General features: G+C 38.5%; 1 protein-coding gene across 1 annotated transcript in view; it reads right to left on the reverse strand.

Annotated features, from left to right (window-relative positions):
• The window catches only part of DAB1 (DAB adaptor protein 1), a 370,550-nt gene that overhangs the window by 122,584 nt on the left and 234,466 nt on the right, over positions 1-13,500 (reverse strand). The window contains exon 3 of the mRNA XM_039887405.1: positions 5,807-5,946. Within this exon, the coding sequence (XP_039743339.1) occupies positions 5,807-5,946 (140 nt within the window). The remainder of the gene's footprint in view (positions 1-5,806; positions 5,947-13,500) is intronic.

The raw sequence follows: 13,500 nt of genomic DNA on the forward strand, positions 1-13,500 counted from the left end.
GTCAAAATATATCTATGCAGTTCCAGAGAAATACTATTTCTGTTCAATGCCACCCTGTCAGAAACACTATCTCTGATCCCTTGACTCTATACTCCAAACTGCATCTCATTATTTCTCCCTATGCCTCTTTTCCTCATGGCATTTACAACATCTGACATGTATTCATTTGTTGACTGTCTGCCTTTGACCAAAGAACAAAAGCTCAACTTTTCCTGGAACTTCGTTTTGTTCATTCTATGTGCCCAGTGTCGAGAACAAAATCCAGAATAAAGCAGGCAATAAAAAAAAGTGAAGTGACTTTTTCTCACTCAGGTAGTAAATAAGCCAGACTTCGAACCTAGGAAAACTTGACTTTGAACTCTGTTCTTTGCTGGATTTGGAGTAAAATAATTTATGCTGTCTATCCCCTCCTTCAGCCTAACCTTCAACCTCAGGTATCCAGACATACATGAAAGAGAGAAAAGGAAGTAGCCTGATGGTAAATGGAAAGATCTGAAGGACTGTGTCAAAGGGGAGGGGAGCTCCTCCTTGTTTAATCCTGTCCTAGTTAAGGACATCACAGGACATGGTGAGGAGAGGGTCGCACCTTTGGTCAGTAAGAGTAGCTTCAACGTCTATCTCCAAAACAGTCCTAATGGTCCCTAGTTCCAGAATTACTGAGACATCAAATAGCAATAATTCCTGGCACACAGTAGTGCTGACTAGATAATGACCCTCTTTCCTCCTGGTTCCACATAACTATCAAAGAACTCCCTGGTAGAATATGGCTGTACATAAAAAAGGAGGGAAAGAGCAAACATCCATGTTCCAGGAGCATTTCTGCTTGGGGCTGCTGATGATCGTTTTATGTGACAAATGAAAAAGAGAAGGACTATCTACATGGTTCTATCTTTGGGGAAATAAAATCTTAGTCCAAGCGGCCCTGCCACCAGATAGCCTCAGAGTCTCGTCTCCCCATAAGCTTATTCATTGCTGTTACGTAGAAGAATGGAGGTCCAGGAGACAGCTCTGGTTGGAGAGTCAGAAGATGTGGACATAGGTGCTTTGGGGACTCTGTGCCTAATATTAGCCCCCAGACCTAGCAAGTCACTGTTGGAAACCTGGAAATTAGGGAGTCAGTCATTATCTTGGGTACCTACTATATGGTAGAGGTTCTCTTACATGTCATATAATTTAGCCCATACCACGATCTTGAGAAGTAAGAGTTAGCTCCCTTATTTTAGGCATGAGGAAACACAGGTCAGAGGGTCAAGTAACCACCCCAAACCTCGAGGAATTTGTAAGACACGAAGGGATTTTAAGCAGTGATCTTTCAATCCCAATGTTGGGGAAAGTTAGATGAAAAAAAAAAGATACACAATATATTACGGATACCTCAAAATGTTCTGAAAATAGCTAGGTGGAGCCACCAGCTCCCAGACGCAGTAGTGAAGAACTTTAAAATGAGAATAATGGCACTTCTTATCTCATAAGAACGTTGGGACGTTTAAACGATCTATGCACATACAGCACTCTGCACGGTGTGTAGCAAGCAAGGAGAGCTCAGTAACTAACGGTTACCATTATTACCAGTACTGATATTGGTATTATTAAGCAACACTGTGTGCTAGGCACAGTGTGAAATGACATTCTTAAGGGAGTCACACATAGGAAGCATCTCGATGGAGGAATTTATACACAGAGAAGGGGTCAGGGATGCCAGGCAGAATTAACAGGCTGTCCCGTCCATCTCGGGGGTTGCTGTGAGAGCCCTCTAAGACTCTGCACATGGCGCATACACATGACGGAATGACTGTGATCTCCATGGAACACGTAAATGAAGGTGTGAAAACACAACAGGCTTCGGGCATGAATAGCTGAGAATCTAGAACGCTATTCCAGAAAGCTCTATGAATAAAATCTGGTCTCTAATCTCAGCTCTATGAGTTCTCTGCTGTTAGATGTTTGGATAAAAACTCATCCTAAGTTTTACTTTCCCCGGTTCTAAAGGGGAATACAAATATCTTCCTCTGCCCCGCTTTATGCTCAAAGACTGGGCTTGTGGGCTGCATTCTCTGGTCCTCTAAGCTTCCTGCCCTCTGGCTTCCAGTTGGGTTCCAAGGCACAGGAAGGAGATCAGAGGATGGATGGAGAGAGAAGTTAGGGTATTTCATATCACCTCCTTCCTGTCCTTATTCTGTATCTCTGGCAGTAGCTATATTTTTGCTTGATGAGGGAGGAGACTTCGTCCTCCATCCTCTCTCCCCGGATTCTAGCAAATACATTTCTTCCCAGGGTGCTAACAGCTTCCCACTGTGTCCAGTTTCTGAGGGACTCATCAGCCCTTTTTTGTTACCCTAACCTTGCCTACCCTTTGTAAGTAATTCCTTTACTCAAATGTCCTCATCTGACCCAGCCAAGGTGGGGTCTATTTCTTACATGGCCCTGACTGACATACTTAGGGCTCTGTAATTAGACCTCATGTCATGGTCTTTGGGAAATCTCATCCCCTCCCACAGCTTGAACCACCACGATTTTGCCCATTGTCTGCGAAAACTGACTGCTTTGGAAGTCAATGATATGTGACTATTAAGTAGTAGCTTACTGGGGCTTAAAATCCAGTTGAGGAACCAAGATAAATTAAATGTAGGTAAAAAATATATATTATTAAGCCCCAAACTATGTCTTGTTAAACACTGGGCTTCCAAAGATCTAGGTTTAAATTCAGATTAAATGAAGGTTTTGGGGCGAATCCTTTAAATTCTATGAATCTCAGATTTCTTACTAACAAAGCAAAGAGGCCAATATCTATCTCACAAGATCAAAAGAGATAACATACGTGAAAGTACTTAGTTGACTCTAAATTAAAACACTATCATGATGATGCTTTGTTGGTGGACAGGTAATGGCTCACTCACGTTCACGATATGAATCCCCTCTCAAACCTCTACAATCCAAGATAAAACTCTCTAAAACAGGGAAAGACAGCAGCTTCACAGAGTCTAGCAAAGAAAAACAGATTTTTTTGTTGTTGCTGTTTCTCACAGGCCTAATGTGAACAAGTAGGCTTTTTTGCAAAGCTAAGAGGCATTTTGTACTTCTCTGTCTCTTTCCTGGGCAGGTGGCCAAGTGAAGAATCGATCATTTATGTTTCTGTTTTCTGAAGAAAAACCACTGGGAGCTGAAATGTCAACATTCTTCTTGGCAACTTGCAATTAATGAAACACAACTGTCTGGAAACTGAAACCCCTTAACAAGTTCAGGGCATCTGACAAGAGTGTGTTATAGAACTAACTCTCAGAGCTTTGGGAACCTCATCGTTATGAGGGGTGACAGATGGGGCACTTCACTGCAGGTAACACACACACACACACACACACACACGCGTGTGTGTGTTCAAGGTTGGCAGTCATTGCCATGTCTGGTCCAGCTAGTGGGGCCCAATATTAATTCTGAGGGATAAGCTTCAGGGAGCACAGGCCAACTCTGCCTCATATCCACACTGACCTTGGCGCTTCCATGAAGGCAGTTAACTTTGTGACAAGTGCTGAATGGCTATCTACCAGGATGCTGAGAAAAATACACCAATTCCTCTTCCTCCTCAGTAGACTTGTGGCTCTCTGGGTGAGAACCAAATCATTGGAGATTTTCTTGAAGCCTTTTAATTAATATTTGCCACTTGCCTGGCCTCAAACTCAGTAAGGAAAGACTTCGGTAAGAATCAAGATCCTGGCCTTTATCCCCATCCTTGACTAAGTTCTCCATGAGGAACAGGCATGTCTCTATCTGACTGGGGTGTGGAGAGAAGCTGAGTACATGTAACTTCTGGGTTCTCTCTATGTGAGCTGCCCGTTAGTAGTGACATTGTATTCTGGTCTGATTTCATATGTAAGTCAAGGTTCTGCTCTCAGGCAGGGAGGGGGTGAGGGGAACAGGGAGGGTTGCAGTTCTCCAACTCCCCCATAAACCAAGTGGAATAACCTGTCTCACTGTAGCCATGTATCTACATCATGTCCTCTAGACCAGCATTTACCAGTCACGAAGCTAAAATTTAGAATCCTTCCTGTCAGATTCCTTTATCTATTTGTCAGTCAAATTTGAACTTGGTAGAAGAAGAGGGCTCATTATTGGACTGTCATAAAAATCTCATAGCATTGTTTAATTATTAAAAAAAAAACAACGCATTAACCTCTTTCAAGGTGATAATCTGTAAAATCAGAATTTTGATGTCTTTTATACCTTTTTCAAGTATACCTTATAATAGACATAACTATTAAACTAAAGTTTGCTTATGTGACAGCTAAAAAAGTAATAAATACACATTTTAGAAAATTAAGGGTTTTTAAATGATGATTCCTACAGTTATACTATAAGGACTTTTAGCTCTGACATACATGTTAAACTGCTGAGAAAATCTGTTAAGTATAAATAAAAATAATAGCTGTGGTTTATTAAACAAATATTAAAAGGTAAGTAGAGAGTATTCTGAAGATATTGTTACATTTAATACTTCTAGGCATTTCGCCAGTCTTATTGTTTCTTTCTTTGTTTTTTTCTCACTTTAAAAAAAAATTACACTACCAAGTTGTATCCTCAGTGACTATTTGAAGGTAATGAAAAAAAAATGCTCATAATATGTTATTAGATGAGAAAAAACAGGACATAGTTATATAAATAGTAATTCCAATTATGTTACATGTGTAAAATTCATATTTTATATATACATATAAATACAAAGAGATTGTTATACACTTTAAAAATGTTGACACTGATTTTCTTTGTTTGATAGCACTAGATGATTTCAACTCTCCTCCTCACACTTTTCTGCATTTTCAAAAAATTTTAAAATGAACGTCTTATAAATTCTATAATCAGTAAAATAATTAAATTATATGTTTTAAATACAGAAGGCATTTTGTATCTTCGTGCTAAATCATTTGGTTTTTTTCCCAGTATTTTAGATCATCTTAAAAAACAACAACAACAACAAAAAAACTAGATTCTGGGTGGTAATCACACAATAGAATATGCAGATGTCAAATTATAATGTACACCTAAAAATTATATAATTGTATTAACCAATGTTACCCTGACAAACTTAAAAAAAGAAAAAAAAGAAAAAAAAAAGAAATACAGGCTATATGGAGACCAGAATCTAGAATTAATTTTCTTTTTTTGTATGGTTTAAATAATTATTTAATATCACAATTTTCTTATTTTGTAAGTGAAAATTTTTCAATTTCTTTCTTAGCTGTCTCAATAAAAAGGCTTCTTTAAAGCATTTAATGTCAGAAATATCTAGTTAAATATTACTTTCAAAAATGTTTTCCCCTAATTAAAAGTATTTGAGAGACATTAATAGAAATTACAAGAATGAACAAAATCAGTTTTTATCTTAACATAGCATCTTTTACCATATTTATCATATGATAAAATACATAAAATTTATTTAAACATAAAATAGTGAAAATTCATAAAATATGAGAGACTATGTAATGTGATGATTTTACTTTTATTTTTGCAGGCATTACACAATGAAGATAATATTGAATAAAATGTGATGCTCAAAAATGATAAAATAGGGCCCAATAAAATACCTCCACATTGGAGGTGCTCAATAAACATTTGCTGAATGACTGAAATCTCTTCCCAAAGAATATATGCAGTGACTGATCAGTACCAATGTACCAATAAGTAAATAAAGAAAATTGGAAATGTACCAATAAGTAAATAAAGAAAATTTTTTGACCATAATAATTGTGTAATCATTTCTTTCTCTCAGTCTTATTAAACTTATTTTATTTAAAATAAAATGTTTACACAGCACCTTGAGTTTCATCATGGAATCTTGACATAACTTGTCTCCCCGGGCTGCAGAAACCTCATCAATCCCGATCAGTTTGGCCTTGTACCGGACCCCTTCACCTTTAAACCTCTTTATCAAAGTGGCTTCACTGCGATCCTGACCTAAAAACAGAGAAAAGCAGGATTTAGATATGTAGATCTTTTGCCATGTTGGTTTTGCAGATCCACAGCACTGAGGTTCGTTCTCTTGTTTCTTCTGCATTCTAGGAAAGTCAAATCGTTGGACCAAGTAGAAAACCATGGCAGTTCTCTTAGATGCAAATTATGACTCTAGACTTTTAAATTCTGAGGCAAATTACTTCTCCTCTCTGAGCTTCTGTTTTCTCAGGCAGAAAAAAAAAGAGCTAAAAATAGCCAACCCCAAAGGGGTATTCAAATAAATAAATCAGACAACACATATAAAGTACCCAATGCAGTGTCGAATACACACTAGGTATTCAACAAATAATCATCCCTCTAAGAGTTCATATCTGACATTCTTATTGGAATAGTATTACAACTGAGTCTCTTTAATATTCTTAGCATTTCATATGACTTTGGCCAGGGTCCAAGCCCCTCCTTACACCCAGTTCCAATGGGCTGTTTTATAGTGAGACTTCAGAGTAATTGCTTTGTATCAAGTAATGACCCAGAGACAATTATCAGAAAATGGTTTTACAATATCTTTTCTGCTAACTCATGTGTGTACACAAACAGACTTCCACACTACTTGGTATGATGTGTCCATATCCTGTAAGAGGCTTTCTCAATAACTATTAACATAATATTTTGCTAAGACACATCAACCAGAAGTTCAAACACATCCACACAAAATACGAACAGTAAAGTTACTGTGAACTGAGTACATGTTTCATATAAAATGTTTCACAAACTTTATCCCCAATTTTCATGACACCTCAACCATATCCACTTTCCAGATGATGAAGATGAAGGTCACAGAATTCAGGTAGCTTGTCCAAGTTCGCATAGTGGGAAAAAGCTATGAATACACAGAAATTCAAATTTCTAACCTTATCAAACTTTCATCAAACTAGTCACAGGTTGAGGCGTTGCACATAAGTTTCTTAAAACCTGGAACACCCTAGCCTTCTAATAGTCATCTCCTGGCATGTCATTAATTTCACCTTCTGATACTTCCTCCATCACATCTTCCCTCATCAGAAACTTGGAGCTGAGGACATTATCAATAACTCAGTCTATCTGGCTCTATGTGTATGATGTGGAGTTGAGAATTATTTGAGAAAATGCTTAAAATAGAAAAAAAGACAATGCTAATAGCTAACCATTGTATGATACTTTTTGATTGACAAAATATGACTTGCATTTCAATAACTTATTCATTCATCCCTTACTGAGTAGCTCCTCTGTACCAGATGCTATTATTCACTGGCGACAGACAATTAAAACAAAGTCTGTGCCCCTAGAAGCTCAAGTTTTTGGTAACTACAAATAAAAATGTGTTGTACATTATGCTGGGTGTGTAAGAAGGTATAAACTTTAGAGTCAGCCATCCTCATTTCACACCATGGCTCTCTCACTTATAAAATCAACTAAACTATCTCCTGAGTCTCAGTTTCTTATCTGTTGAATGAAGATTAAATATCTACGTTTAGCATTATTGTGAATAGTAACTTAAATGAGATAGTATATGCACATCAAGTATTCTCACGGTAAGTTTTTCCCACTGCACCCTTGCTGACTCCTAGTAAAGCCTTTGAAAAATATTCCATGCAGCAAATATAACGCATGGCAGATTAGTGAGGAACTGTAATCAATGTAAAATGTGATACTCCTCCAGGGTTCAGTGAGGTTCAGATGTCAGAGACTGAAGCTAAGAACAAAGAAAACAACCGCAGGGTCATGGTACTACAGGTCACCTCTCTCTGCATTATTACGCACTGTTTGGTAGGAGTGGCCTGTGGCTTGGTCTATTTCGGGGGAAGGTCATCTTATTCTATAATAAATACCATGTCTGCCTCTTTAACACATGATACCATTTCAGTCATTACTAACACCCCTTTCACTATTTGGGACTTCTTCCAAGCTTTAATTATAACTGCAATACCAGGTAGCATAGATCATGTTCTGTACAAAGCACATCAACTTGTTTAGCCCTAGAAAAATCCTAGAGGTGGATACTATCATTCAGGTTTTATAGATGAGGATCTACGCTGAAGGTTTGAGAGGACAAGTAACTTTTCCAAATTCACTGACTGGGACCTGAACACAGATCTGTCTGATGCCCAAGCACAGATTTGCGGTTTGTGTTCTGTATTTTTAAGCCTGTCCTCTTCATCACTATGATTGATTTTTCACATGTACCCAACTTCCCTATAAAGCCTCATCTCCTACCTGGCCCAAATCTGTTGATACTCAATACACTAGCAGCATTAAAATTCCATTGGAAGGACAGCTTGAAAATGGAACAGTTTCCAGCCTACATGTCATGTCTAAAAACTGTCTATGAGTCAGATACAAAGAGCCTTAAGAAACATTTGTCAGGGCACAGAGCTCTGTCAAGGAGGAAGCTTCATAAGAGGAGGTAGAGCCAGATCAGGTGAACAAGGGTAGAGATTAATAAGAAAATATTAGGCCATTTAGAGGAAAGTAGGGAGCCCAATTTAGATTAGGACCCAGGGCCAAGCTAATTTGTATGAAGGGCACTTATGCAGTAGATAATCCAGTTTCTCATTAAATGCTCCACCATTAAAAGGGTAATTTTTCATGAGCACATCTTGGGCAAGGTCTCAGTTAGATTCGTTAAGAAATAAATAACAGATATCAGAGCCATAAGCCTGTTCCATCAGAGGCACATACTATTTGAGGGTGTAAAGAGAGGGTCAGTTTTCATGAATCCTAAGTCATCATGAATCCTTAGCCTATTTTGCTGACAGTACCACTGACCCTTAGCTTCAGGATGGACAAGAGAAAGGCCATGTGTTTAAGAAAAAATATTAACATCATTACTATATATTTTCAAGCATTCGCTAAACCAGTCACTGTGCCAAGAGTTTTAAATTTGATCTCTCAATTAAGCCTCACACCTGCTCTTTGAGTTAGACCCTGTAATAAGCCCTGTATTTTTTAGATTGCACCAATACTCAACGTCAATAGCAGAGACTAAATTTTTTAATGACTGCTTTATCGAGATATAACTCCCATATCATTCGATTCATCCTTTTACAGTATACAGTTCAGTGGTTTGAGTACTTTCATAGTTATGCAACAATTACCTCTAGCTAATTTCATATTTTCTTCATCCCAAAAAGAAGCCCTGTACCCATCAGCAGTCACTCTATCTCCCCCAAACCCACCAGACCTAAGCAACCACTAATCTTTCTGTCTCCACAGATCTGCCTATTCTGGAGGTAAATTACATTTCATATAAATAGAATCATACAATATGTAATCCTTTGTGACTGGCTTCTTTTACTTAGCAAGCATTACATTTTCAAGTTTATTACATCGGATATATGAGAACTTCATGTGCTTTTTTATTTTTTGCTGAATATTTCATTGTATAAACATACCATATCAGTTGATAGGCATTTTGATTGTTTCTCTTTTTCATTTTTGTTTGTTTGTTTGTTTGTTTTGGCTATTATGAATAAGGATGCTATGAACATTTGTGTATCAGTTTTTGTGTGGGTATATTTTTCAATTCTCTTAGTATTATAACCTAAGAGAGAAACTGCTGGCTCATATAGTAACTCAATGTTTAACTTTTTGAGGACTTATCAAACTGGTTTTCAAAACGGCTCTACCACTTTGCTTCACCTGCAAAGTAGGAGGGTTTCAGTTTCTCTACCTGATGTTCTTGCCAACATCTCTTCTTGTCTGTCTTTTTTTTGCTTCAGCCATTCTAGTGGGTGTTAAGTGATATATCATGGTTTCATTTTGTATTTTCCTCAGGGCTAATGCTGTTGAGCATCTTTTCAAGTGTTTATTGCCATTTGCATGTCTTCTCTGGAGAAATGTCTATTTAAATCCCACAGTGTTATGCAAAATTTAAACTTAAGTGTCATGCAAAATTCCATGCTTTTAACCATCAGGCTATGGGGCCTCTGGCGACTTCACTAAATATTCTGTTATAGCACTTACTACTTTTTACTTTGTGTGGCAGCTATTTAAGTAGATGTCTTATGGAAGCTACAGTTAACTGGCAGATATCTTACTCCTGGGTCAAGTACATCACAAACACACACACTGTACCTGATCTTTTCATACCTTATCTCAGTTAATCCTCTAGGGTTACTGGAAATAAGCATTATCGTCATTCTGTGGATGAACAAGCTAAAGCCAGAGAGAGGTAACTAACACCACTTCAAGTTGAGCTGGGAACACAACCTCATCCTGTCCTGTTCCAAGGCCTGAGATCTTCCCCTGGGAGGCAATAGGGCTTAAAGGCCCAGAAGATGGTTCCGAGGACCTGAGTTCAAGTCCTGTCTCTTCCACTCACGCCCCTAATGGTGCTGCCTTACGTAAGTTCTCTTACATGTCTGCCACAGTGTCTTTGTGATGTGCAGATAATAACAGTCGCTCCCACATGGGGTCATCATGTAGGTCAAATAAATGACACATAGACAGCACATAGAATAGTAACTGTTACTTGGATGAACATACTTCCAGTTTGTCTGGGATAGTCCCTGTGTACACCTTTTGTCCTAATGCTATTTGTACTAGCATCTCATTACCCTCAAAAGTACCTCAGTTTGAATGATAAATTGTGTGGTCACCCTAATTATATTATCATCATTTGTATACCATACTGCCACAGAGTGTTCTTTGTGCTAGGCACTGTGCTAGCTTTCTTTGGTACCTGGGTAACTGAAAAGTGAGTGTCTCTTCTCCAGTCTGGAAGAAGCCACATTTCAGAAGGGGACACACATAGCTTTACAAAATATGAGGAGGGCTGTGAATGTCATATAGAACTGAATGGAGGCTATATTGTTTTCCTTTGGTGGAGAGAGGATTAGGAAATGCTGTAGAGGTTAAGATGACGTTTGAGGAAGGCTTGATGAGAAAGCTGGGGTTTAACAGGTAAAGAAGTGAGGGAGAAGCTTTCCAGAAGAGCAAAAAGTATGATGATAGAGAATGGTGAGTAGTTAGGTTAGTCTGAATGTTTCTCAACCCTAGCTACATTTTAGAATCACAGATCCTACCCCCACAGATTTTGATTAGATTGGTGTGGGGTGAGCGTCAGGCAGTTAATGCGCTTGGAAAGCACTGTGCTAGAGCACGGGGCTCGAGTGATGCTGGCAAAGGCTGGAAGGGCCTAATCATGAAGGACTTTGGAAATCAAGCTAAAGCTTTTAGGCTTTGTTTTTTAGGTCCCGAGAGCTGTTGTGAGGATTACATTTAAACAACATTGTAATAACATTTGGGGGAAGTATAAGGCTCCTGTTGATTGATTCATTGACTGGGTGATTAATCACTCATTCATTCATTTATTTATTCACTTATTTGATATATATTGAGTGCCTATTATAAGTTCTAAGCTGTTGGAGATACAGCGGTGAACAAAAAATATAAATATCCCCACATTCATAGAGCTTACATTCTAGCAGACAAGTTCATAGATTACTGCAGTAATTTTCTAATTCTATATAATGGAGAATCACCCGTGAAAAACAAACTTAAATAAATAAACATATTCCTAAATCCCACCCATTGAGATACTAAGTCTAGTAGGAGGACCCAGCAGATTGAGTTGATGCAGATGTAGGTGATCCTTGAAAATCACAGGGGACAGCAAAGGGTTGAGCAGCAACTTGGCTATGTAGAGAATTCCCTACAATAGGTGCTATTTTCTCATAATGAGAATTTCAAAACAAAGCTTTGATTTGGGGTGTTCGAATTAAATGATAACCTTTAAAACATTTGCCAGTTATTAAACGATAAAAATCTTTTAGTAATAATATGCAACAAAGATATTTTCATAGATTTTCTTTGTTTTTGAAAAGTCCAAGACTTTCTTCTCTAATGGTTAAAAGAGATCTCTTCAGGCTGCAGAAATACCGTTTGCTGGCATTTGTGGCTGGCTGGGCATGTGTGCTTGGAAGGCAGGGAGTGTCTCAGGGCCCACCACCTCATCCACGATTTCCTACTTAGATCTGAGAAAAAGAGCCTAGGCTGAATGATCTAAAGATTTCTGCCCTGGTGTATCTGCTTTCTGTGATTCCATAAACAAAAAAACGTAATTAATAGCGACTAATTGGGGATGCTGTGTCCAAAACTCTCCAAGAAATCTGAGAATTGAATTTTCAATATAACACCGATTGGGATTCCAAAGGAGCAAGATATGGGGTTTATGAAGGGCCACACAGCTGCCTGGAAACCATACCCCATAAAAGAAAAGCAGTGACTGGACGGGAAATAAGGAGGCTGGTATTCAGGTGTGGTCTCTGTTACTACACCCCACCAATGTGAGTATGAGTAAGTCATTAACCCCTTGGGGGCTCAGTGTCCCCATATGCCAATGAGTGCTCATAAAGAAAAAATGGTTTCCACAGCGACACTGAAAGCTAATTGTCTATGTGATATTAAGAATTGGTATTTGGAGTCTTTTCATGAGCCAGAACCGTATGGTACACTTCATGTAGCTCATTTTATTATGGCAAATCATAGGTGGGTGTTGTCTATATACTTTAGATCTAGAAACAGAAATTCAGGGAGGTCACCGTTGCCTAAGATGATATATCTAAGTGAGTGCGAGAGCCTGGATTTAAACCCAGGTCTGCCCGTGTCTGCCGAACCAGGGCCTCCAGAGTTTTTGTTTTCACTTTTAGTCACATATCTCTATCAAGTTAAATAATTCTGAGCACATATCTCTAAAACAGAAAATTAAATATATATATATATTCCATATAGTCCATATATTCATTATTATAGTCCTTATATTCATTATTGTCCTTATAGTCCATATATTCATTATTAACTCACTTTGTTTTAAAACTTTTTGGTTTAGAACCAAACATAAATAGATGTCTAAATTCCTCATGCCCCCAGCAGATTATCTTGCATGGGGTGGGGGCGGGGGCGGGGGAGGAGGGTGCTTGCATCACACAATGTTTTCTCTTGCAGGTTTCTCTGACTGAGGAATATCCTCAGAGAGCTGCAGCAAATCTACAATCAAAATCAGACATTTGAGTTTCCAAGAATGGTCCATTTTGAATTTTACAATGGATCACTGGGAATGCTAGAGGCTGCTGTCTTTCATGCATAGTCGGGGTGGGGTGCACGTACTTTACTCAGAGCGTTTGGAGGCATCCAGGAATCTCAGCAGGAGTGTCTCCACTATCACCCTCTAATCTATGCTCCACACTGCCTCCAAAGAGATCCACTCCAAATGCCACCTCATCACTGCACTGTCCCACTTAAAATGTCAGCCACCTTGCTAAATTCAGAGAACACAGGTGACTCAGTCCCAGGCCTCGCTCTCGTGGAGCTCGAGTATAGAGAAAGAGAAATATGTGAAGACAACATCACTGAGGAACCTGGGGCGCTGTCTTCCTTCTCCTATCTCATTTCTACCCCTTTGTTCCAAACACCTTAATCTCCAGTCCTGAGCGTCAGGCTTCTCCATGCCCTTTGTCTTTCCTATTATCCTTTCTTTAACCAGCCTTGTCTCATTAACTAATATTTAAATATTTAAAT

Source organism: Pteropus medius, unplaced genomic scaffold (genome assembly GCF_902729225.1).
Source record: "Pteropus medius unplaced genomic scaffold, Ma_sr-lr_union100, whole genome shotgun sequence".
Lineage (NCBI taxonomy): Eukaryota > Metazoa > Chordata > Mammalia > Chiroptera > Pteropodidae > Pteropus > Pteropus medius.